Source organism: Chionomys nivalis, chromosome 1, assembly GCF_950005125.1.
Source record: "Chionomys nivalis chromosome 1, mChiNiv1.1, whole genome shotgun sequence".
NCBI lineage: Eukaryota > Metazoa > Chordata > Mammalia > Rodentia > Cricetidae > Chionomys > Chionomys nivalis.
The window spans coordinates 125,754,594-125,780,954 of record NC_080086.1 but is presented as its reverse complement, the minus strand read 5'-3'; the positions used below and the strand labels follow the sequence as shown (position 1 = coordinate 125,780,954).

At 45.5% G+C, this 26,361-nt stretch overlaps 1 protein-coding gene across 3 annotated transcripts in view; it reads right to left on the bottom strand.

The window, feature by feature from the left end:
• Window positions 1-1,080: 1,080 nt before the first annotated feature.
• The window catches only part of Cdkl4 (cyclin dependent kinase like 4), a 41,810-nt gene continuing 16,529 nt past the window's right edge, over window positions 1,081-26,361 (bottom strand). For 2 of the 3 annotated variants that reach the window (XM_057774328.1, XM_057774338.1), the window contains exons 4-10: window positions 23,390-23,462; window positions 19,519-19,609; window positions 15,758-15,955; window positions 12,676-12,758; window positions 9,542-9,598; window positions 6,544-6,678; window positions 1,081-2,555 (exon numbers count right to left, since the gene is read on the bottom strand). In XM_057774328.1, the coding sequence (XP_057630311.1) occupies window positions 2,406-2,555; window positions 6,544-6,678; window positions 9,542-9,598; window positions 12,676-12,758; window positions 15,758-15,955; window positions 19,519-19,609; window positions 23,390-23,462 (787 nt within the window). In that variant the 3' untranslated portion in view covers window positions 1,081-2,405. Of the gene's footprint in view, window positions 2,838-6,543; window positions 6,679-9,541; window positions 9,599-12,675; window positions 12,759-15,757; window positions 15,956-19,518; window positions 19,610-23,389; window positions 23,463-26,361 lie in introns of all 3 variants that reach the window. The other variant, XM_057774346.1, reaches the window with a different exon arrangement.

The window sequence follows — 26,361 nt, the reverse complement described above, 5'->3', positions numbered from 1 at the left end:
TTCCTTCATCCGTCCCATCCCCTTCCTTCATCCGTCCCATCCCCCTACACATACACACACACACACACACACACACACACACACACCTCAGCATGCATTCCTCTTTCCACACATGAAAGAAACTGGTATAATTAAAAAAACTTTTAGGTCTTAGAGGGTCAAGAGAATAATCAATATTTATATAGCTTCTTAGATTACAAAGCATATTAAAATAATCATTTTATTGTTTCATATAATACTCTTTTTTTTTCCTTTCAATACTGGGGTTTGAACTTGGGGCCTCAAGCATGCTAGGTTGCCTTCTCAGAAAAAACAGAGCTGCCAGGCCTTCAAGGGCTCAGTCCAATCTGTGCCTCAGGAGGTCCCAAAGCCATCCTGGATGTAAGGTTAGGCGGGATGAAGGGAACTTTCCTTCTTGGTGGCATGGAACAAACAAATGTTTAAGAATAAGGTAGAGAAAGTTTGAAGTGTACACCCCACCTCTGACCCCCAGGTGTGCCTACTGGGTGAGTGCATCACACACAGCTGTGTACATGCATGCACACACACACACACACACACACACATACACACGGCAGAACGATCAGCTGGAGAGAAAAGAAGCGAAGCATATTCTAACAGTGACCTCACTCACTGAGAATTGCTTCTCTCTCCTTTGATCCTTGCTCTGCTCTTGGTCTGGAATCCTCTCCCCCTTTGTCAGCCCACACAAAGCCCTCTGCAAGCTGAAACTCAAGACACAAGTCCACACTGCATTCTGCAGAACTATAAAGGGGCAGAGAAATATGCTGATAGATTGAAATAGAAAGACTCTCTCAGCCTTCTGGTAAAGTTGCCTAGATTTTCTCAGGGCTAAGCGTCTGGCTGGTCAGTCAGCCTGGAAGAGATTTTGTGAGTTTCCCGTTTGTGAAAATTCCCACAGGAGCAGTCTGCTGTGTCAGCCGCTCAGATACTGCAACCTGTCAGAAAACATGCGTGGAATTCACAGGCAGACGACTTTCCTGACTTAAGGATGAAGCATCAGATAATAGGCCAATAGTTGATTTGAATAGAAATTAGGAGACAGAAGTGCTTCTGGCTTTTATTAAAATAAATTAAAGAACAGTCAAGTTAAATACACAAATACACAGTCACTGAAGTGTTTAATCTTCATGCAGCTTTTCTAAATATCTGAAGTAGAAAGTTTAAATACCATAATATTATACATTTAACCTAATTCAGCCAATGCTACTTTGTAGTTAACTCTAATCTATTATGTAATTATTAAATGCTAAGTAATTTGGTTACAGTGTCAAGTGATCTGAAAAAGCCTGGTTCTATCCACACACATTCTGAAGCCGTCTGGAAACACGGCGCATTCTTCAGAGTGACAGTTTAGAGACTTGGCCAGAGGCTGCCCTTAACAGCTAATTCGTTTGCTTCTGTTTGGTTGGAGATAGCCTCACAGTGCACCCTCAGGCTGGCCTTGAACTTGAAATCTCCCTTTCTACCCCTTACACGTGTGCACCATCAGGCCTGGAGAATGTTAGCCGGGCATGGCCTTGAACTCCATGAGGAGCCAAGGTGACTTCGAACTTGGATTCCAGGGAGGTGTGATTACAGCTGTTTTTGCCTATGCTGGGAAGGAAACCCAGGACTTCTGCATATCAGGCAAGAAGTGCATCTCTTCAGTCACATCCCCAGCCTCTCATGAGGGTTTAACTAACGTAACTAAAACAGGTCTACTTTAAAAATGTAGAATACACAATCATTTTTTGATTTTTTTTTATCTAACTGTAATTAGGTCAGAAATGAAATACTAAGATATCCACCGAGGCAAAGAACACTTCTGCTACTAGCAAGATCTTTAGTTATTTTGACAAATGACAACAATGAACTATACATATTTTCTATGTCCAGCAACAGGGATTTGGGTTCAATCAACTTTTAGAGAGTGGGTGTTAAGACAAGGTCTTGCTATAATGACCAGGTTGGCCTCCGACTTGTCACATATGAGGTCTCCCCTGCTCCACCGACTCCACACACACAAATGGGCTAATAAAGAAGAAATGAGAAAGCATGGCACACCAGGGACAGCCTTGGAGTGGGCAGTCATTGATTCAGGGGCATATTGTCATGCGGTGGGTGATTCCTTGTAGTCTCTCCGCTATTCATCAACTACAGAATTTTCTCAAGCTCGCTGTAAAAGCAGAATCCGCAGTGCCTCATAAGACGGAGAAGAGTCTGCCCTGGAGTGAAGAGGTTACCCTAGACCGTCTCTTCCGGTCACCATGCTGCCACCATGTAAATGCCGAGGAAAGAAAGTCCAGGCTACACTGAGAAGAGACTGCAGTGTGGAAGCTGAGTGGTGCCCCCTCTGTCAACAGCAGCCGGCAGATCTGCTCCTGCTTCAGGATGTTACGTAGTCAGCTGAAGGGAGACGGCACATGAGATCCTTCCCTAATGGAAGCGTGAGCCCACAGATTCGCAGTGTCTGAGGAAATACAGCTCTGATGAGTTGCAAACCTCCTCCGTATGTGCGCCATTTTGGCATTAGGACATTTGAAGAGAGTGTCCTAGGAGACAGAATTGGCATGGGAAAGACACGGGGAAAGGAATCAGAAGGATCAGAGCAACGCGCGTCTCAGCGGCACCTTCATTTTCATGCCGCTCGTTTGCACTGGGAACACTGAGCGTTCCTGTCGCGTACAAAAATATCTACATATTAAATGGGTGCACTGGGAAGAACGGGTTCCCTAAATGTTAGGGAGGTGATCAAATTTTAACTGGAGGACTTGTTTTCTTCCATCAGGTGTTGGGGAGATGTGGCTTCCAGGTATAAGAGGCAACAGTTGATTCTAATAGCAGAACAAGACAAAAACAAGAAAGTAAATTGGAAACCACTCCTATAGGTACCATTTGGGTTAAAATAACAACAAAAAAGACACACCGCACAAAGAGGGCGAAACTCACCGATTTTAAAATTATGCTTACTCGCTTATCCAAAAACTGTGCTCCTCTGATACTTGGATGGGAAATTTGCTTCTGTGAGCTATTTCAGGGTTCTCATAGACATACTATTGCTTACTTCAATATGGTATCTCTGAGTGTGCCGTCAAGGCTTAAAAGATTTTCACCAGCTATTCCACAAGAATCCCTGGAAACAGCATCCTGTCATCATTTTTAAAAATGAGTCTTTTTCCTCTGTCTTTTGACAGTGGTCTTAAGGAAGTCGTTTCTTACCATGCAGAGACACAGTTGAACTCCTGAAGCCAAGTCACAGGAGCACAAAGACCGTTGTGTAACCTGTCCCCCTTCCCCCTTCCCTTTCTTTCTTTTAAATATAATGGTAACTGAACAGCAGCATCCATCAGGGAAAGGAAGCCGATATGGAACTCCCCTTTAGGAGTGACGTTTATTAGGAGAAAGGGCCTCAGGACCAAGATTGGACCTTGAGGTTGTGGGGGAGATGTTAGACAGCAATGGAACAATATACGTGAGAGGCCAATATGACAGGACCTTCAAGGGAAAGAAAGGCTTCCGTATAAAAGCCTGGAAAGGACTTCATTAAGAAAGTAGCGGTGCCAGGCTCGCCAAGTGGTCTAAGGTGCCAGACTCAAGAATAAGGATATGAGAGACAGGGAGAAAAAGAGATAGCTGCCAAGAAAGGGGGTGCAGAGCTACCTTCCGACAAAATCCCCAGGGCAACACCTAGAACAAGGGAGCATCAGGGCTTTCAATGCTTTCAAAGGGTGGTAGGAGTTTTGATATGAATCCACATGAGTCAGTTCAACATAGCATACACGACAGAGCATGGGTGAGCCAGGTACAGGTCAGGACCATAGATTACAGGCTATAGAAAACACCATGGAACAGCTTCTGTGCTCTGTCCCAGGGAGTGCTGCAGGTGGAGGTGTGGCCTGATCTCTTCAGGGGATCTGACCTCTTGCAAGAGTGACCACTGTCTTTAAGAGCAGGCCTGTGTTCTAGCATTGATCTTTGTCAAAATTATCTTTTTTTTTGGTGTGGGGGGGGTGACTGGTCTTTTATGGGGATCCTCTCCACTAGGATTGTAGAGAACATGCAATAAGCAAGGCTCTACCACTCAGTAGCATCTCCAAATTTTCCTCCTTGTTTTGGAGACAGGAAAACAAGATCTCCATATGTAGAGATATGCAGGCCAACCTTAAACATTCACCAGTCTTCCAGCCTCGGCCTACAGAATGCAGGATGCTGATATTACAAGCGTGCATGACCACGACCAGACAGTCCATCTATCCATTCTCTGTCCATCCTTCCATTCTCCATCCCTGTCTCCCCCACCTCTCTCTGACCTTCTCTTGGCTAGGTCTCAGTAGCACCAACTTCCTAGGTAGTCAAGACAAAGAGCATGGACCTTGAATCTCTGACCCTCACAGTGCTGGGCAACTCAGGGTTTCTTTCATGTTAGGCAAATGCTCTGTCAATGTAACTTGTGCCCGGCTCAAATTCCTCGAGCTCAGGTCCTTGTCTTCCGGTCCTCTCGGCTTTGCTCTCTGGGGCTCTGCTTGGGCTGCTTAACAGGTATTGCAATAGGTACCATATGGGACCCACTATGCATGAGCGGAGAGAACACAGTTTACCAAGGAAGCCCACCAACACCAAACATGATGTTGGTAAATCTTGATAAATGATGCTGCCTAACGCCTGCTGCACTTCTGGTTCTTGCTCTCTGGTTGACAGCGGGCCTTGGGAACCCTCTGTCATAGCGGTTCTCACTCTGTGGGTTGCTACCGTTTTGGAGTCAAATGACTCTTTCATAGGGGTGACCTAAAACCATCAAGAAACACAGATATTTACATTATGATTCATAGCAGTGGCAATATGACAAAGTATCAACAGAAATACGTCCATGGTTGGAGGTCACCACACAAGGGAACTGTATTAAAGGGTTGAAGGGAGCAGCCTCTCCCACGACAGTGGTGGGGGTGGGTGAAGGGTTCTCAAAGCAGCAGGCATTTCCTATACATTCATACCGTATTTCAGATCGTTGTCTCAGACTTATCCACAAGCCCTAATCTTTATTAAAATTCTAAAGACTTTTTATTTTAATGTGTATGAGTGTTTTGCCTGCATGTATATACGTGTGCCACATTTTTGCCTGGCACATGTGGGCATCAGGAGGGCACCAAAGCCCCTGGAGCTGGAATTAGAGAAGGTTGTGAATCACCATGTAGAGTTCAGAAGGCTGGGAACTGAACTAGTGTCCTCTGTAAGAGCAACAGGTGTTCCTAACCACTGGGCCATATCTTCAGCCCCAAGCCCTAATCCATTTGTTATTTATGTGTAAGGACTAGGATTGACTTGAAAGCAATAGTGAAAAGTAAAATGGCCTGTGCAAATAAAAATGTGGATACCTGGCAATTTTGTATACATGGAAACGAACAGCGAAACAACTAAAAATTAGATCAAAGATGGGAGATTAATCAAATATAAAATGTATCAATTGTCAGTCGTGGATAAATTGAAAATTACCTTTTGGGTTTATTGATAAATAACAGCTATCTACTTTGTTTATTTTAATGAAATGTAACAAACACCTTTTTGTTAGCGATTATTATTTTTGGTGCTGATGAGGAGAAAAGAATTCAAGACAAACCTATCATAAAGTTCGTTTTAATTTTGAAGGTTTCTTCAGAGTCGATATTTCTCATGAGAGTCTGCCATCTTGTTCTGTCCAGCCCATTTTATGATAGAAAGGTCTTAGTTTCTAGGCATGTGCTCTATCGCTTCTTCCTTTTGATCTAGAAAAGTTTGTCCTTGGCTTCTAGGAAAGGCCTAGAAAAGGCTATCTTGGCTGCCTACATGGGCAAGAGATGATTCTCTAGACCAGCGGTTCTCAGCCTTCCTAAGGCTGTGACCCTTGCATACAGTTCCTCATTGATGGCTGACCCCAGCCATAAAATTGTTTTTATTGCTTTTTCATAACTGTGATTTTACTACTGTTAGGGATTATAATGTAAAAATCACAAGTATTCTCTGGGGGTCTTAGGTGGCCTGTGAAAGGGTTGTTCAATCCCCAAAGGGGTCATGGACCCACAGGTTGAGAATCATGGATCTAGAGGCTACTGAAGAGGGTGGAATTCTGTCCCAGTGATAGCAAAATTCAATCCTGTTGTGATCAGGGTGCCCTTGTTAGGTTTTAGGTAGGCATCTGGCAGGATGTCTGTGCGGTCAATATAACAGAAAGGATGCAAGATCTGACTCAAGTGCAAGCTGGGCAGGATGCTGTCCACCTTCATCCCAGTTGCTTGGGAGGCTGAGGCGGGAGGCTAACCTGGGAAACATAACAACAGCCCCACCTGTAGAGATGTATGGTCTGAAGAAGATTTGTCAACAAGCGAGATATTTTATGGTTGTAGGTTTTATTACAGCAATCACCAATATTTCCTGAGATAAATGCAACTAAATCAGAACAGCAGCAACGAAAACGTCAGTGTTCCTCTTGCCTCGACTTGACAAGTGGAAAAGGGGGTTGGGGGGGAGAAGTATTTCTAGATCGCTTCAAGTTGTAAACTGAGGTACCTGCTGACGCCTTCTGCTTCTTCCCTCACTGCGGGCTTTTCTCTTCATTTGATCGTCTCGCAGAGAATCGAAGTAGGCGCTGTCCAGTAGTTGGGCACAGGTCAGTCTGTCATCTGGGTTCATCTTCAGACATCCCTTCGCGGGGGGAGGAAAAGCAACATAGATGTAAGATATGGGCTTACTCGGTTCCTGCGCATCCAAAACTCGGACGAACAAGTGGGCCAGTGGTTTCAGAAGGTAGGTGTTAGGCTGCATGCAGGTGGTAGGCGCTTGCCGAGCAAGCATGCAGTTCTGGGTTTGATCTCCAGAACAACATACACTGGGTGCCTGTAATCTCAGCACTCAGGAGGCAAGAGGATCAGGAGTTCAAGGTCATCCTTGACTACATGAGTTTGAGGTTAGCCTGTGCCTCTGCCACATGAATCTCTGTCTCCAAAGAAATGATTAATTAAAATTAAACAAGCAAACAAACCACCACATTACTGAGTCCTTGTTTGGTTTAGGTTTTTTTGTTTTCTTTTTTGAGAAAGCATGTTCTGTAGCTCAAACTGTCCTTTAACCTGCAATATAACCAAAGAGGACCTTAAAGCTCCCGGTCATCCTGTCTCCACTTTCCAAGTGTTGGGCTTAGATGCATGTGCCACAGCACCTGGCTAAATTCTTGGAACTCCTTCATAGCTAGACATGCTCTTGGCACTCAGACATTCATGCATGCATGTGTGTCTGTGTGTTTATGCATGGTTCTGTATATGTATGTGCATGCATGCATGTGTGTGTGTGCTTGTGTGTGCGCGTGTGCATGAACTCATTCGTGCGTAGGATATATGTGTATGTGCAGATAAGCCTGCTCGTGTGTGCCTGTGGAGCCTGAGGTTGATGGGGGGAGTTGTTCTCAATCATCCCCCACCTTATTTATTAAACAGGTCAGTACTCCGGCTAACTGGATTGCTCCAGAATGTCCTGTCTCTACCTTTAGAGAGCTGGGATTACAGGTGGGCCACCATGCCCCCTGGCATTTATGTGCTGGGGATCCAAGCTCAGGTCCTCACATTCGCACAGAAAATGCTTCATCTGCAGAGCCCTCTCCCTAACCTACCACCAGACTGTTAAGAGAAGATGCACAGACGGATCAGGGGTCGTCTCTGATCAGTGACATTTTTTCACCGTGAGCAGAAAGCAGTTTGTCCAGTCCAGAGCCATCAGTGTCACCAGGAGCCCATTAGAAATTCTAGTTCCAGGTCCTACCCTCACCTTCCAAAGGGGAAGTGGTGGTTGGAGGCCAAGCTGAGTTACATGATACCTTAGCTTGTCTTCTGTTGGGGTGTGGGGGGGGGTAGATGGTTCAGGGGGTAAGGGTGCTTGCTGCCAAGACTGGCAAAACTCTATCTCAGGAATCTACACAGTGGAAGAAAGAACTTCTACAAGTTGTCCTGGAACGTCCACATACATGTTGTGGCATGTATGTACATACATACACGATAAAGAAAGACAAACGACCAAAAATTAGATCAAAGATGGAGGACTAAGCAAACACAAAATGTTGCAACCATCAGCCTTCTGATAAATTGAGAATTACCATGTGGGTTTATGAATAAATAACGTTCATCTATTTAGTTTATTTCAGGGATATGTAATAAGTATCCTTTAAATATGTTAGATATTGGTTTTTGTGCTGTTGAAGAAATAAAAAAAAAATAAGGAACGTGGAGCAGTTGGTCATATTATATCCACCAGAGCAGAAAGCAGTGAACTAATGTTTCATGCGGGCCCAGCTCACTTTCTCCTCTCTTACACAATCCAGGATCCCCTGCTTGGGGAATGGTTCCACCCACTGTGGGCAGGTTTTCCCATCTCAATTAATTTAATCAAGGCAACTCCCACCCCAGACATGCCCACAGGTCAACCTAACCTAGAAAATCCCTCAGTGAGTTTCCTTCCCGAGGCGATCCTAGGCTATATCATGTCGGCAATTAAAGCTAACCATTGGCCTGGTGGTGGTTGCACATGCCTTTAATCCCAGAACTTGGTAGACAGAGACAGGCAAATCTCTGTGAGTTCGAGGCCAGCCTGGTCTACAGAATGAGTTCCAAGCAGGGCAGCCAAGACCACACTGAGAAACCTGTTTCGGAAAATATAAACAAACAAATAAATAAAAGCTAACCATCATACTTTCAAATTCATCACACTCTCATCTTGAATTTGCATTAATTATTCTGTGGGGTTTTCAATCTATTGCAATGTAGTCCGCTAAATGGATTGTTCATTCAAAGAACATTCTCAGAGTCTAAGAAGAGGCTGCCATCCTGAGACGCTCCAGAGCTTCAGGTTGAGAACAATGTCCCCCCACCCCCCAAGACAGGGTTTTTCCTGTGTAGCCCTGGCTGTCCTGGAACTCACTCTGTACACCAGGCTGTCCTCGAACTCAGAGATCCGCCTGCCTCTTCCTCCCGAGTGCTGGGATTAAAGGCATGCGCCATCACCACTGGGCACTTGGTTAATCTTTTGAGCACTGATATCGATTTGATGGAGACAGGGCTCCTGAGTCCTCATCTCCCCAATTAACAATTTTTGTGAAACAGAAGGAGTCCTTAGAAGTCCCCCTCTCAGCCAGCTTCAACCTGGGAAAAGGTCTGAAGTCAGGGTTTGAGAAACAAGCTGCAAAGTCCAAGGTGGGGTCCTTTCGTTCTAAAAAGCAATTTAAAAGTTGTTTGTATGTAAGAAGGGTATGTGTGCATATTTGTGGGCACACGTGTCATGGACCATGTCGGGGTGGGGATGGGGTCAGAGGATAATTCTGTGAAGTAGAGCTACTGTGTTTGTGTAGGTTCCAGGAATCGAACTCAGGTCATCAGGCGTAGGCACCGGCTTTTATCACCTCCCTCCCGATCTTACCATTTTAAACTGCTGTTCCCTACCGTGGCACTATATTCTGCACAGCTCCCCTCACCTCTGTGCTGAATGACCAGGTTCAATAATTGTAGCTATAATTCCCACATACCTTCATGAAACTTAAAGCCGCAGGCTGAACATTTGAGAATTTTTCTTCAAGAGTCTCCTGAAAAACAAAGAACTTCAGTGTCACATAAACCCAAAGTGATGAATATGTGCATGTATGTAGTATATATGTATTATTATGTGTGTATGTATGTGCTTCATAGTCTTGGGGGGCTCAATTTACAGCCTTGTGCATGCAGGGCAAACATTCTGCCACTGAGTCATCTCCCCGCCCACAGTGTGTGTGTTTGACAAAATACTTGGGAGAAACAACCATAATGTGTTTGATGGCCCTTTTTAAGTTTTTAAACATGTGTACATAATTTTGTAGTCTAGTATAAAGGTTCAAGAGATGTAAAACTAGAATTGCTGTCTTAATTTGGCAATGACTTACTCTTGGTGCTAGTAGTCCTGCAAGGGAAGGGGACATGAACGCTTCGAACATGAAATAAGTCCCACCCGAGTCCTCCCATGGCGCTTTGCTGTTGGAGCCTGGTATATTAATGAGGGGTCTCTGACTTAGATACTAAGAAACACTACAGCAGTCAATAGGAGGTGAAGCATCCCAGAACAGCAGGGAGGGGAGGAGATGGAGAAATTGCAAAGGTAATAATAACATGCTACTTTTCAAACTGGGCAGCAGACGGATGAATTTGTTGTATCTCATTCTTTGCATTAGACACGTTACATAAATAATTCTTGTGTGACTTTTTCCGTTTTTCATGTGTGTGTGCATGCATGTTTCTCCACTTGTGTGGGGCAAGCATGCTCGTGTGCATGTGTGTGTTCGCAGAGGCAAAGGCTGATGTCAAGAATCATCCTCTATGTCCTTCCAGCCTATTCCCCGAGGCAGGGTCTCTCAAACCCAGAACTCATCCATATGGCTAGTCTCTAGCCAGTTGGTTTAGGATCCACTCTCTGAGGTCTGTACTTTCTGAGGTTAGAACATAGGCAGTCACTACAGCTAGCCAGCCTTTATGTGGATCCGGGGGCCTCCAAACTCTTCCTCACACTAAATGAGACAAAAGCCTTAACTGCCAAGCCAGACCTCTTTTTTAACTTTTATCTTTGTAAGTCAACCTTTAGCCTCATATATTTGTGAAAAATTTAAAACTATATCCATACATACATATGCATACACACACATGCATACATGCACACACACACACACACACACACAATCTTAGGAAATCAAGGCGCACATGAAATCATGGACTTAAATCACATGCCACGTCACTATCAGGCTTCTCAGTCTCCCATTCTTGCATGTCCCTGACTGCATCACAGTGGGTGTGGTCATGCCTCTCCTGAGGTTTTTCCTTTCCCTCCACTGGGCAAACTGGCAGACGGTCTGGAGATTGTTGTGGGAAAACCTTTTTGTACACTGTGAAGATGTGTCTCTGACCAAGGCACCTTCTAATTGGCTTCATAAAGAGCTGAATGGCCAATAGCTAGGTAGGGAAGAGTTAGGCGGAACTTCCAGGCAGAGAGAGGAAGAGGAAATGAATCCAGGTGTAAGAGACACGCCAGGGGACACGGATAGAAAGCAGGAGGTGCAACATGGAAGAGAGGTAAAAAGTCACGAGGTAAAACATAGACAAATAGAAATGGGTTGATTTAAGTTGTAAGAGAGAGTGGGGGCAAGCCTAAGCTACAGGTCAAGCTTCATAATTAATAAGTCTTCATGTCATTTTTTATGAGCCAGTGTCCCAAAGAAAAACCCAACAATAAGAGATGGTTTTTGTTGGTATTGGCCTGAGACAGAATTTTTCTATATGTCTTCCTGATTGGCTTGGAACTCACTATGTAGAATGGGCTGACCTTCAACTGTGGCATCCTCCTCTTGCTTCCCTAGTGCTGGCATTACAGGCTTGGATCACAACACCAAGATCAACATGAAGACCCCGAGCTTAGGGGACCGGAGAGAGGGAGCTAGACAAGGCAAGACTAGGAGCAGACATGCCCTTGGGTCAGGAGCTGCAAGGGTACAGCAGATTTTGTAGAATGAACTTCCATGAGAAAACACAAATTATGAAACAAAGATTTGTTTGTTTGTTATGGAGAATGGTGGGTAGCACAGAGCCTCCTCTATGTTTCAGGCTAGACAGGAACCGTGATCCTGCAGCTACTGCCTCCCAGGTGTTAGGATTTTAGGTACACTGAGCACGACTTGAAAAATGTTTTAATTTTTCTAAATTTATTTCTATCACTCTTTGCTTTGCTCTATAAGAAGAAAAACAACTGAGAGAGAACATATCTTCAAAATAGAAAACTGTTTAAGGACTTTATGAGAAAATAGTTATTTTAGGGAGAGTTAACTTTAGTATTTGACCAAAACCATCAATGTGGTGTATTGGACACTGAGCGTGACTTAAATTTAAATGTACATGAATCGTGGAAGAGACAGGTCAGGCAAACTTATTTTCCTTCACCATCTTTATTAGTTATTATTTTGGTGTATATGTGGGGAGGTAGGTACACGTATACCAATGTGCAAAATCACGTGTGTGAGGAGACCAGAGGCGGACACTGTGTGTCCTTCTCTTTTGTACTCCTTTCTTCCTTGAGTTAGAGACATGTCAGCCCCCAGGTCCCCTATTCCCACTGCTGGGGCTATGGGAATGCACAGGCACACCCACCTTTCTGATGGGCGCTGGGTCCTCACACTTATACAGAAAGTACTCTTAGCCTCTGAGCATCACTTTGTTCCTGTTGTGTGTGTGTTTGTGTGTGTGTGTTTGTGTGTGTGTGTGTGTGTGTGTGTGTGTGAGAGAGAGAGAGAGAGAGAGAGAGAGAGAGAGAGAGAGAGAGAGAGAGAGATTTTCACTATGTAGTTCTGGCTGCCTTATTCCAGGCTGGCATCAAACTTGTGTTAACAGACCTGCGTGTTGGGATTATAGCCATGTTACCATGCCTGGATTTTTATAAACAGTTTTTGAGTCAGGGCCTCAAAACGGCTCAGGCTGGCTGGGCTTGAGCTCCTCCTGAGCTCAGGTGACTGTGCTGGGCCCACTGTTTGTGGCGTCTACATTCTAAACGGACTTATGTCAGTCAGAACAGCCAAAAGCACACACGTGAAACAATCAGCTCTTTACAGAAACAGCACAAATAACAACCATGCAGCCCAGAGCCTGTTACCATGTCTTCTGGTTCCGGTATGCTGATGCCACGGAAAAACTGGTTACTCTTAAAGATGGACTGATGTCTTGGGATGAGTTTTCCTGTAAAACACAAACATCGTAGCTCCTGGTAACTTGGGCTAGAAAATCATAAAGTGCATCATAAAACTCTCCTAAGACAAAGGCATTAAGGGAACTCTGTGCCTGAGTGTTCCCTCCAGACATGGGCAGTGTGAGCCTGTGCAAAGGCCCCATGCTCGGGTGAGGACCACTCTCCACACAACCCTCTTTGTCAGTCTCCCTGGAAGACTAAACGAGTGAGTGCTGCCGCTTTCATGCGCATCGTCTCATCTCCGTCCCGACAATCTCTCAACAGAATCGATAGCTTCCCTCCCTCCAATTTTCCACTCCCTCCATTCCTTCCTTTATTCCTCCCTCTCTCCATCTCCTTCCCTCCTTCCCTTCTTCGCTTCCTCCCTCCACCCTGCCCTTCCTTCCTTTCTTCCTCCCTTCCTCTACCCCCTTCTCTCTCTTCCTTCATTTCCCTCCCTCCCTCATTCTTTTCTTCCTTTGAAACAGAAGCTTGTCTATTCCAGGCTGGCCTCAAACTACATAGTCAAACATGACCTTGAACTCTTGATCTTCCTGCCTCTGCTTCCCAAATCTTGGACTCACAAACATGCATCACCATGTTTGAGCCAGGCAGTGCTAGAGTTCAAACCTAGGGATGTACACATGATTGACAAGCACTCTGCCACTGAGCTACATGTCCAGTCTGAGAATTGCCAGTTTTTATTTCTATTGTATCAGTGAGGAAAATGAGGTCAAGAAAGGTTCGTCAGCTGGTCCTATGAACAGGAGTCAATACTGGTCTGTCTAAAGAGGTAGGGAACTGAGCAGATAGACACATACACAGAAGGTGTGACCTACAGTGTTGCCTGGGAGAATGAGCTAGAGAGAAGCAGAGAGCTGCCCAGCAGGCAGAAAGCCAGAGCAGTTCTGGGAAAGATCTGTGTGTTCATCCTGCGGAGACAGCGTTAATGGCTTTGCATCAGCTCCTGGAATGGATCTGTAGTTTTTGCTGGGGTAGATCCTCTCCAACCACGGGAAGAAGACTATAGCTTCTGACTATCAAGATGACACAGTGACCACAGCTCATGAGACAGGCTTCCAACTGGGCTGGGGGAGAACTCAGTGCCAGAGGGCTTGCTTAGCATACATGAGAGGCCCTGGTTCCATCTCCAGCATCACACACACACACACACACACGCACACACGCACGTACGCGTGCGCATGCCTCTCCTGTCTTATTTCTATTATGCACCTTATGGGGTGTATGGCTTCAGGCTAACCATGGAGGCTGCTGGAACCTCAGTTTCACTTATAAAACAGGCACAATTAAAAGCCATGTATTTTGGGGCTAGCGAGATTGCTCAGTGGCTCTTCTAAACTCCACTTGCCAGAAGCCACGTTGGTCAGTTTCACAGCTGTAACTCTAGCTCCAGGGGCGCCCCACACCCTTTTCTGCCTCTGTGGACATCTATACATGTGTAAGCACACACACACACACACACACACACACACCTCTTTTGTTGTTCATTTTTGGTTTTTGAGAGAGATAGGGACTCTTTACATAGTCCTGGTTGTCTTGGAACTCACTATTTGGACTAGGCTGACCTTGAATTCACAGAGATCTGCCTGCCTCTGCCTCTTGAGTGCTAAGATTAAAGGTGTGTGTCTCCATACTTGGCCAAAATAAAACAAATCTTAAAATAAAGATATAAATTCCCACCAGGCAGTAAAGAAACCTACACATCGGGGCAGCCAACAGCTGTCTGATTGGACTTAAGGCGCATTCAGTAGGAAGAGGTCCTGTCCGGTACTGGCAACCTAACCAACTCCCTGGCCTAGTGAGGTCATGGGCCTTAGAAAAGAATGTGCTACAGCCCAAATTCCTTACTACGTCTAAATCTTACTCTTATACCCGTAGAGAAGTGACGCTACAAATGCTCATCCGAGAAACCTTTCTTTATAGCAAATAGAGACCCCCACAGAAAACTGCAGTCTGACATGATGCAGAGATCACAGGACACAGGGGACCCGCCACAGTGGAATCATCAACACTGGTTCAGGTAACATCAAGGACAGACGGTAGAAAGATTGTTAAGAGCCAGAACACCAGGAAGTCTGCAGAGAATCAGTCTCTCCTGGACATGGCTGCATACTCGAGACGGGAGCAAACAGCAGTATCAGCAGACACACTAATGTGGAAGGGGGAGTTTTCATGGGGTCCCATTCCTAGGGAAGAACTACGGGCAACTAATGACTCTGGGAGAAGGAGAACTAGCCTCTTCCGGGGATGAGCCCCCCTTCTGGTCAGCCAAAAAACTATATACACACAAATAATACAAATGGACTCAGTATGTGTATATATATAAAACAATAATAAAGAAAAAGAGGCTATCATCTTGAGAGTGGGGGAGCATGGGAGGGCTTGGAGGGAGGACAGCTGGGAGTGGCTGAAGGGAGGGGAAAATGTGATGTAATTCTATTTCAACTAAAAACACATTAAGAAAATAATAAAAGATTAATTTGGAAAAAAGGAGTTACTTATATGTACGTCTCTGGGTAGGGCTGGGGGTAGAGGCTGCACACATGAACGCAGGGCCAGAGGTGTTGAATCCCCTGGAGCTGGAGTTCCAGGCAGTTCCCAGACAGGTGCTGGGAACCAAACTTGGGTCCTCTGTAAGATCAGTACCTGCTCTTAGTCCCTGAGCCATCTGTCCAGACTACAAGTTTTTTCTTAAAACTGAGAACTTATAAATTTTAAGGTAGTACACAAATGCATTACATTAATATTACTTTAAATGTTGGCTGCCCTGATCAGGAAATAATATCAGACTTACTGGATTTTCTTGGCAAGGCCTCTGCAGACTCATTGCTGGCACTGTGTGTTCAGACACGATTGGGCTTTGGCTACAACCGCGAGACCCGAGACCTTCCCCGCAGAGCCTTAGAGAAGCAACGGCGTCTTGCTTTCATTACGTCATTTATCACCTGGTGCTATAATGAACATGTGGCCCGCAAAATGTAGTTCATACCCAGTGTCCTGATGATCAAGTAAAGCTGGTCCACATCTGACTTTCCTGGCCAGAGTGGCTGACCCGTCAGGAGCTCCGCAAAAACACAGCCGATAGCCCATACGTCCACAGAGGAACCGTACTTCGTGTCTCCCACGAGAAGCTCAGGGGCTCGGTACCACCTGGTGGCAACGTAGTCTGTGTAGGCATCTCCTGGAACTGCGAGGAAGAGCATCAGGCAGATTAAATGACATCCTTATCTCCTGGCCTGAGTGCCTCTGGTCCACGCTCCCAGGAGCAGCTGGGACGGCAGCTTAGCCAGACCTGTGTAGCTCTCAGCCGGGTCTCGCTGACACTGGGGTCTCGCTGACACCGGCTAGTGAGACCATCACTGAGCTGGGCCCCCAGTGGACACTGAGTGCACCCTAGCTGGAGACCACGGGAGAGTCATCCTGGACAGGGGTGAGAATTCCTGTCGGGTCACCCAGGTCTAAGTCAGTTTTCACCCGTTTCCTTTTCTCATCAGCACAGTGCTTGGTTTTGGCTAAATCGTGTCCTCCCAAAAAAAAAAAAAAAAAAAAAAAAAAACGAAAGTTTGAAGTCCCAGTTTCGGGTACCTGTGGATCTGATCTTATTTCAGAAGTTGTTGAGTTATAGTGAGGTGGGTCCTGAATTCAGGAACCAGTGTGTGTGTGTGTGTGTGTGTGTGTGTGTGAGAGAGAGAGAGAGAGAGAGAGAGAGAGAGAGAGAGAGAATGTATGCGTGCATGCATGTGTAGCCAAAGATCCACCTCAGCTGTCACTCCTCAGGCCAGCCTCCCACCCTGCCTTTTTGTTAAAAACAAAAACAAAAACAAAACAGTGTTTTCCCACAGAATTTCCCAATCTGCATGTAGGCTGCCGGCCAGCTGAGTCTCAGGGACCTGCTTGTCTCTGCCTCCCCAGCATGGAGATTATAAACAAGCACACAACATAATGCCTAGCACTTTTTTTTTATAATGTGGGTTCTGGGGATTGAACTCAGGTCCTCACGGTTGTACAGCAACCACTTAACCACTTGAGGCGTAACCCCAGTCCAAGGACTGGCATTATTACCAGGTGGCCCCACAGGGGCATGGAGACAGACAAGCATGTGATTTAGAGCAGATGCTGAAGGAAGTGGCTGCCAGGTGAGGGTTAGCACAGCCTGGGGTGCAGGAAGGAGCGTCCCCTGGAGCCTCCAGGACCAGGATAGATCACATTCTACTGCCTAAAGTCTCACGGGTTATGGCTGCTCACTCCGGCAGCCACAGAGAAGTCCTGATGAACTGCGGAAGTCCTGGATGGCTGCACACACTCACGTTCCCTGTCCACGCTAGCTTTTCAGGACGATAGTGACAACGTGGTTTGACTCCTTGTCTCATGAGTCACACCGGTGTCAGGCAGACAATGGCGGTCTGGGCGAAAGCCTTCCCGTCAGACATGTTCTTCTTCTGCCCTGGGGGTGGTACTGCCTATGGCCAGTGGGTGGAATCCAACCTCATGATGCTATGTGAGCCCGAAGGTCTGGGAATCTCAGCTCTTCTCCCTCTGAGCTTGGAGGGAAGTTGACGAAACAATCCCATCGGGCCTTTAGGTGACAAGAGTCACATGTGAGTTCTTGGACCAAGTCCATAAATGTTCCAGAGGTGAAGAAAAATTGGTAAAATAGTGACTTGCAGAGACTTCTCTGTCTTTACAAAATACGTGCGGGGCCTGCGAGATGACTGGGCAAAGCTGTTTGTTGCCAGGCTTGGTCCTCGGGAACTGTGTGCAGTGGGGGAGAACCCACTCTGGCGAGTTGTTCCCTAAGCTCCATGGGTGCTCTGAGTGGTGCACACATGCTAAATAAATGTTTTTGTTGGTGTTCTGTTCCCATTTTGAGACAGGGTCTCTTCTTGTAGTACCGTCTGCCCCAGAACTCTCTAACTGGACCAGGGTGACCTCTAACTCATAGAGATCTGCTTGTCTCTGTCTCCCGAGTGCTGGGTTTAAAGGTCACTACTCAGTTTGAGACAAGACTTAATTATGTAGCTAATGCTGATCCTGAAGTCTGGATCATTCTGCTTTGTCTGCTAGAATACAGGTGTGTGCTGTTACATTGGGTGGCAATTCTTAGTAAGTGACACACGACCAGCAGTTTGAACACCACTAAAAAATCCAGAGGTTGCAACTCACCAAACAACAGTCCTCACAGCAAGAATAGAAAACAACCTTGACTATCTATCCACGGCTCTTCCAAAAAATTATTTAAGCTCTTTTTTTTTTTTTTTAAAAAAAAAAGACAAGGTCTTGTGTAGCCCAGGCTGGCTCAAACTGCCTATGTAGGCAAGGATGACCTTGAACTTCTGATTGTCCCATTTCTATCTCCTAAAGTGTTGGGACTACAACTCTGTGGTGTGGTGCTGTCCCCCGCATCCCAGCCCACCCCACCCCTTCCCCACTGTGCCCAGGGCATGCAGGACTTCCTGCACGCTAAGCAAGCACTCTCCCATTTGAGCCCGGGTGCCAGCCCCTTCCCCCATGCATTTCCTGTCTAATTGTACTCACATTGCCTGTATGCGTTTAGCTTGCTTTTCTGCTTACGGTTTTTGGAACATTTTCCTTCTTTTTAAATTTAGTATGTGTATACGAGCATTTGAATACCGTGTGCGTGCGCACACAAGCGTGCAGGTCAAAGGACAACCACGGGTGCTGCTCCTCACCTTCCTTGTTTGAGGCAGTTCCTGGTTTTCTGCTGCATCCTCGAGGCTATGTGCCTGGGTTTCTGGGGTTTTCCCTATCTCAGACTCTCATCTCATCCTAGGGACACTAGGTTTGCAAACGTGCTGTGTGTCCAGCTTTTACGTGGCTTCTGGGCCTTGGAATTCCGGTCCTTAGACTTACAGGACAAGTGCTTTGCACTAAGACATCTCTTCAGTCTTTGGGCATTTCCCAGTGTCCTGACAACTCTGTGACTGTCGCTTCTAACCGTAACCTTCTGTCGAGCCCATAGCTTAGGAGCAACTCCGTTTGCCATTTCTCTTTCCAACCACGGCAGAAACAGGTTATCATCTGGGTTCTATTCTTTTGTACCACCAAGCAAGTAGCCTCAGAGACACTTGGCCAGTCTTGTTTTGGCTCCTTCAACCTTCTTCAGTCACTTCTGGGTACCACTAGGAGGCAGAGGATGCTCATACCTGCCCACCTCCCTCAATTCCCCACCCCCTACCCCCCACAAAGTGTATGTTGCTAACACAGGTTCCTGCTGCTTCCACGCTCTATACTTAGGGAGAAATAGTCATCTATCCCCCATCCCTCTGACCCCTCACTGCCTGGGGATGGTGTCCTTGCTCTTAGCACTGTCTCTGGATCTTGGCGGCCCTTTAATTTCCAGCGGACTCTTACAGCTTCTCCAATCACTGGAGCCCATGCTGCAAGCTCTCCCGGGGGAACCATTTGCTCCCTCACTTTAGTGCTTTATGGCCGACCATCTTGTCTTATTCTTTCATCTCGTTTACTTTGGCTTATGAGTGCCTGCAGAGCAGAAATGCATCTTATGATCCCTTTTCCACTCCTGGGGGGCCAGGCGCACAGAGATGTCATCCAATAAATCCTAGCTGGATGGAGGGAAGCTGAATTATCAGCTGACTGAAGGCTATCTGAGTCTTCTTCTTCCCTCTTTGGATAACATTTCGCATCTATCCATTAGCTTAAGTAAGCCTGCAAATGACATCAGTTTCTAGTCATCTGAAATAGATGAAGCAGGTGAAAAAATGTCCTTACTTAGAATCCTTGCGAATCCAAAGTCACAGATCTTGATCATTCCTTGCTTGGTTATTAGGATGTTTTCAGGTTTTACATCCCGATGAATACACTGCAAGATAATATTTGCTTAATTATCTGAGCCATCAAAATGACAAAGAATCGACAGCACCCATTAGTTTAAATGATGGATAGTTTACAATTGCTTACAGGGCTTACCAAAGCTTCAGAGCTTACAATTGAAAAACAAAAAGAGATTGCCTTCATTTTCCTAGAAAAATGTAAGCTGTCAATTTTCATGTATAAATCTTGTCAAATAAAAGAAAAACTTTATCGAAATGTCAGGATATTATCAAAAGATATTAAAACGGTAATTGTTACACATGGAAACGGCATCCGTCTGGATCTTTTGAAGAAAGGAACACACTCAGTACCAAGAGTTTGTTCATTTCTACGGCGCCTATTTGAACTGTAACAGGAAGTGTAGAGAAATGTAAACAGTAGGCGCCTTTAACAAGAATCACTACTATTCATGAACCGCAATCCAGGTTGGATAATGCAGACTTGAGAGACTGAAAAAACAACAGCAACAACTCAACAACACTGAGATGCTCATATAGGAGAATGAGAAAATGAACATATTCAACAGAGAATTTCATCTTGGGGGAGTTAAATTGCCTAGAAACTACCCCCACTCCTGCCCGGCCAGTGAGAATGCTCAGCAGCTAAGGGAACTTACTCTGCAAGCCTGGCAACCTGAGCTCCATCCTCGGAACCCATGTGAAGGTGGAGGGGAGGATAAGCTTCACAGACCTGGTTCCTGGTCTCCACATGAACACTGAGGCATGCACCAACCCCATCATGAACATAACCACAATGATACTCGTACTAAGAAATTGCCCATTTTTTAATAGTGCCCACTGATTGTTAACGAGAAACATGCAGTATTTTAAAGCTCAGGGTATAGGATATGTTCTTCCAAGTGGAGAGGCAATGACGATTACATTAAGCGGCAATAACTGTTTGGTTACACTCAGGTAAGAAGGTTGGTTGGATAATCCATCCACCTGTCTATCTGGTTATTCAACAGATATTGGCTGAGCACGGTTTATATAAGAGGTCCGTGGTAAGCAAGGACGAGATAAAAAGATGAATCAGCCTCAGGCATTTCACCATTCATCTGTCCTCAAGAGTGTCTTAGTATACAGGCCAAAAGCACGCACACTTGTGGTAAACTGTATCTTTAAAAATCAACTTAACAGGGCGGGAGAGACGGCTCAGTACTTAGGACTACTGGTTGCTCTTCCAGAAGACCCTGCTTGAATTCTCAGGACTCATATGGTGGTTTACAACCACTGTAACTCCAGTTCCAGGGCATCCAATTCCTTCTTCTGACCTTTACATGCACGGGCATGCCTGTGGTGCACAGACAAACTCAGGCAAAATATCCATATACATAAAGAAAGTTAAAAGCTGTGCCCATTTCTATATCAACTTTAGGAGAGCATTTTGTCTCCTGGAGTAGGGTAGAAAGCAACGGATTGATTCCATCCAACATCACCTTTTCTAAAACCTGGGAGGCACAAATTGCATCATGAAAGCTAGGCTTGTGTCTTGTGAACAACACCCATTTTCTGCCATGGAAATGTCTGAAAATGAAGGTTTTTGCTTTGTTCTAATGGAAACTTCAGTGGCGTTTGTGAAACTAAAGAGAGCTTCCCTAAGCACAGATATTTAGTTCCCTGATCTTGAATTTTCTTTCCCAGGGATCCCAGACTACAGTGGTAGACATCTTGCTGGCATTGGAAATGCCCATATGGCGCTCTGAATCAGTGTCTTGGCACTCTGAGTACCCACTTGGAAGGTCTAGAGATAATTTATAAAATCTCTCATTCTAGTAAAAGCTCCAGGAACCAACTGGAGTGAGCTCCCCCTGGCCCAAAATGGGATCAGAAAATGACTGCAGGCATCGCAAACACCCAAGCAATAAGAGCCATCGATAACCCTAGCACACATTGCTCGCTGCGGGAGGACGCTGAGACACATACATCACTCTGAACAGTGACACATGAAGGATAGTATCATGTATTTACCTTATTTTTATTTGCTTGCTTTTTTGCAGTTGAGCAGATTGCAGCTAGCGGGTGCTTTGCACATATTGACCCTGCACTCTACCAGTGAGCTATCTCCCCGGTCTTAAAAGACTATTTTTGCAGCATCGGCGATTGAATCCAGAGCCTTGGCTATGCTCTACCAATGAGTTATACCCCCCAGTCCATACTTGTCTTCCTATATTTTACAGTAGCCAGAGTCCACAAGAGTAATCTACCTTCTAGGCAATTCCAACTATTATTGTTACTAGGTTATTTTTGAGACAGGAGCACATGCTACAACCCAGGCTGTCCTCCAATTCATGATCCTCCTGCCTTGGCATTCTGAGAACTGCAATTACAGGTGTGGACCACCATTCCTGGCTGCAATCCCAATGAAAATGCAGAAGCAATAACACCTTTGGCAAAGGACCATTTCTTAATCTCCATGAATTCTAGATTCAGGCAAGAATGTGGAAACCATCAGGTATAAAGATCTACAGAGAAACTGAAAATGGGGGTTGGAGGGAGGGGCAATAAAATGAGTAACTTCCGAGCCTGCCAATGAGGATCACCATTGCCAAGGTCAGGGTCGTCAGGCCTTATACAGCTCATGATGCTGATACAAGAAGAAGCATGAGACACCACACATCAAACATTGCTATCTAAACATAGCAGCAACGGAACGAAACCTGGAGCTGGTGTCAGCTCAGTGGGCTCGAGGGCTTGTTTGCCCTGTGAGCACTGAGATCTACTTGGGTTTGGATTCCCAGCGCCCACATAAAAAGTAGGGCATGGCTGTCTACACCTATAATGCCAACCCTGGGGGTGGAGACAGGCAGATCCCAAGAGGTTGCTGGCGGGCCAGCCTAATGAAAATTGCAACCTTTTGATCTCAAGGCAATAAGGCAAAACACAACAGGGAAAAACAATAATCTTGCTTTGGCTTGAACTCCTGTGCGCACACATACACACACACAGAGTAGTTGGTTTTATTTTACTCTTTAAGGGGCCCACCACCCAGCTTCCAAATAAATACATGGAGAATAAATATTTATTCTTTCTTATAAATGCCTGCACTTAGCTTGGCTTGTTTCTAGTCAGTTTTTCTAACTTAAATGAACCTGTTTCTCTTCTTCTATGTTTTGTCTCTGGACTTTTTACCTTTCTTTATTCTGTGTGTCCTTCTTACTCCATGGCTGGTTGTGTAGCTGGGTGGCCCTTGGCACCCTCCTCTCTTTCTCCTTTCTCACTCTTCCTCTTCTCCCAATCTCAGGCTTCTCCTCCTACGTCTTTTTCCTGCCTAGCTATTGGCTGTTCATCTCTTTAATAGACCAATCAAGTGTTTTAGACAGGCAAAATAACACAGCTTCACAGAGTTAAACAAATGCAACATAAAAGAACACAACACGTCTTTGCACCATTAAACAAATGTTCCACAGCATAAACGAATGTAACACATCTTAAACTAATATTGCACTACACTACAGTAAGAACAAAACCCAACCTGACCCAGCCATGATGGGTCAGGCTGTGAAAAAGATGGAAAATTATTTTAGCCCAATTTCAAAAAATTCTCAGAGTCATTAATTCTGTGGTGGAAGGAAATATTGAATAGGCCACACAAACTTTGGATTCACAAGCTATCAGTAGCTTGATTCCCATGGGAATAGGAGAAGGGTTGTGAATGAACCGCCTCTTCTCACTGTGTAACAGGCTCTTATTTTAGCCCTCTGGCAATTTCTCTCTCTATTGGAAGATTTGTTACTGAGAACATCCCAGCATTAGGAAGTGCTACTTACGTTGTGTTTGTGGCAGAAGTTGAGGGCTTGAAGGGTTTGCCATAGCACACTTTTGATGACCCCATCAGGAACACTGGAGGAAAAGAACCAAAACAGCAATGAAAACCTCTGGTTTGGGTCCCAGAAGCAAGGGCTGGGAAGAAGGGGGCAGACAGGCTCAACATAGTCAGAGCACAGCGCACTGGGGAGAGGGGAGAATTGCTTTAAACATTATCTACATGGTTCTGCCTGCTTGTATGTTAGTGGGCCACATACATGCCTGTTGCCCTTGGAGGCCAGAAGAGGGTACCAGATCCCTTGGAACTGGAGTTACAGACGGTTATGCGCAATAGTATGGACACTGGGAATCAAGGCCTGGAAGAGCAGCCTGTGCTCTTAACCCTGAGCCAAATCTCCAACCAGGCTTTTTGTAAAAGTCTTTGTGTATATATAGAAATTATGTGTGTTTGTCTGTGTTCCTGTGTGTGAGAGTGGGCACATATGCCGTGGTGCCCGTGTGGAGGTCACTTTGTGACAGGGTCTGCCCACTGCTCCTCACTGCCAATGCCAGGCAAGCTGGTCCTGGAGCTTCCAGAGAGTCTCTTGTCTCTGCCTCTCACGTTGCCTTGTGAACACTGGGATTAGGGTACACACTACTGGGTCTTGTTTTATGTGGGTTCTGAGAACTCAAGTCCTCACAATTGTGTGGCAAGTGCTTTATCCATAGAGACATTTCCTAGCTGCACCCCCAAAGCCCCAACCAACATGTTTACAGATCTGCACTCACAGCACAACCCTTTCGCCTCAGTGCTAGTTTGAAGCCAGTTCGAGCTACACAAAACAAACAAAAAGCTGGTATGGTAGCTCACTATCTAATCCCAACACTCTGGAAGTTGAGACTGGAGGACTGCCACAAGTTTAAGGCCAGCCTGGACTGCAGAATGAGACTGTCTGGGAAAAAAATAAAACCACACACACAAAAAAGTTTTTTTTTTTTTATCCCTTTTTAAGGCTTGGTGTGGTGGCGCATGCCTTAACTTCCAGCACTCAGAGGCAGAGCCAGGTGGATCTCTGTGAGTTTGAGGCCAGCCTGGTCTACACAATGAGTCCCGGAACAGCCAGAGCTACATAATAGAGAGACGCTGTCTCAAATAAACAAACAAAAAACAAAACCTTGTATGATAGGTATGCAATTTCATAGCTTGGAAATATCTATGAAATTATGTGTATTGCATGAAAAACATTAATTATTTAATTGTAATTTTCCAACCTCATAATAATCGCTATATTTTAGGATGGTTGTACCTTCAGGCACCTGTTGGCTTCTGTTTGCCCCTCTGTCTCTTTTTCTTTCCATTTACTCTTTGACTTTTAATTTGAATAAATATGCTCATATTTTTCAAACGTTAAAAGGTTTAGAGAACTGTCTTCTCTCTGACCCCTGCTGTGTCACCCATCCACTCTTCCCACTCCACCCCTGCCTCTTTCGGGGACATTTTATGCACAGAGGTACCGAGGCCACATGTACACAAGTGTTTCAGCAGCAGCGGCTGCAGTGCAGCTCATCTCGGTGATCGTGCTTGACGCCCGCTGATGACATTTGAGCCAACCGTTCTCTCTAGAAATGCTCCCAGGAGGATTTGCAACTCTCCATCTGAGAAGTAAACGGCTATCTTCTTGTTACCTTGCTTGTTTGTTTGTTTTTGAGAAGCGTCTTACTGTGTAGCCTTGGCTGTCCTGCTCTATAGATCAGACTGGCCTCAAACCCAGCGGCCTACCTCTGCCTCCCAAGCGCTAGGATTAAAGGTGTACACCACCACACCTGCTCCAGTTTTTTTGTTTTTGTTTTTGTTTGTTTGTTTTTTTAACTATTAATAGGGGAAGAGGGAGCATGTGCCCTGGTGCTCATGTGGAGGTTAGAAGATGCTCAGTTCTCGCATCTTGTGGGTCCTAGTCCCATTGCAGACTTGGGGTCAAGGGGCTCCCCTTGCTGGGCCATCTCACCAGTCCCACATCTTGTTCTTAAGATTCGTCCATCTTAGAAGTTAGATGTCTGGGGTCAATGGTACATCTTGATCCTACAGGCAAAGCGGTCCTGGGGGGTGGGGGCAACGCTCCCTTTTTCAGGTAAAATGGTGAATTTGGAAGGGTCCCTCTAAACCTTTTGGTGGGAAACTCTAAAGCAGGCACTGGGTTGCTGTGCAAAGGGCATACAGCTTGCACGAGGGAGGGATCGACACCCAATGAGGAGTCCAGAGAGAAAAAAGGTCATGTAAGATTTTGTCCCTGGCAGAATCAGCCTTCTGCGTGGGGAGAGTTGGCAAAGGTATCCTTGGCTGGTTGTCATGTTCACTGGAGAACGGGGAAGTTGATATCTTTGGTCTGGGGACATTCTGCTTTATGCCTCCATCTCTTAAGTCACTCTTGGTGCCTTTCCATTATTCACGTCACTGTCCCATCTCGCCTTCACATCTCCATACTGCCAAGCTACCCTATCTAAGGAAGGCTGTACCCATCACACTCCCACCCAACATCTGTGCACATACGTCTCTGTGTCCTCAGCATTGTGCCAACACTTGGTTGCTGCAGACGTTATGCTTGCCTATTGGTGGATAAAATGATAGCTCATTTTGATTTTTTTGTCGTTCCTTATCTTTTAGTGATTAATAATTTTACATGATGGCACTGGGAATATGGCCTGTCTAGTATGCCTGAAGTCCCGGCTTTGAGCCCCCAAAGCACAAACAATCTGGCTTGGAGGGGCACACCTGTAATCACAACATTCAGAAGGTAGAGGCAGGAGGATCCAAGTTCAAGACTATTCTCAGTTCCATAGCAAGATGGAGGTTAGCTTGGCCACATGAGACTGCCTCAAATTAAATAAACATTCCTGTGATTTCTGAGCACTACACTTTGTGTATTTTTATTCCATGCCTTTTTATTCCCCTTTTCCTTTATTCATATTTTGTGGTGTGTGCATGCATGTTTTTTGC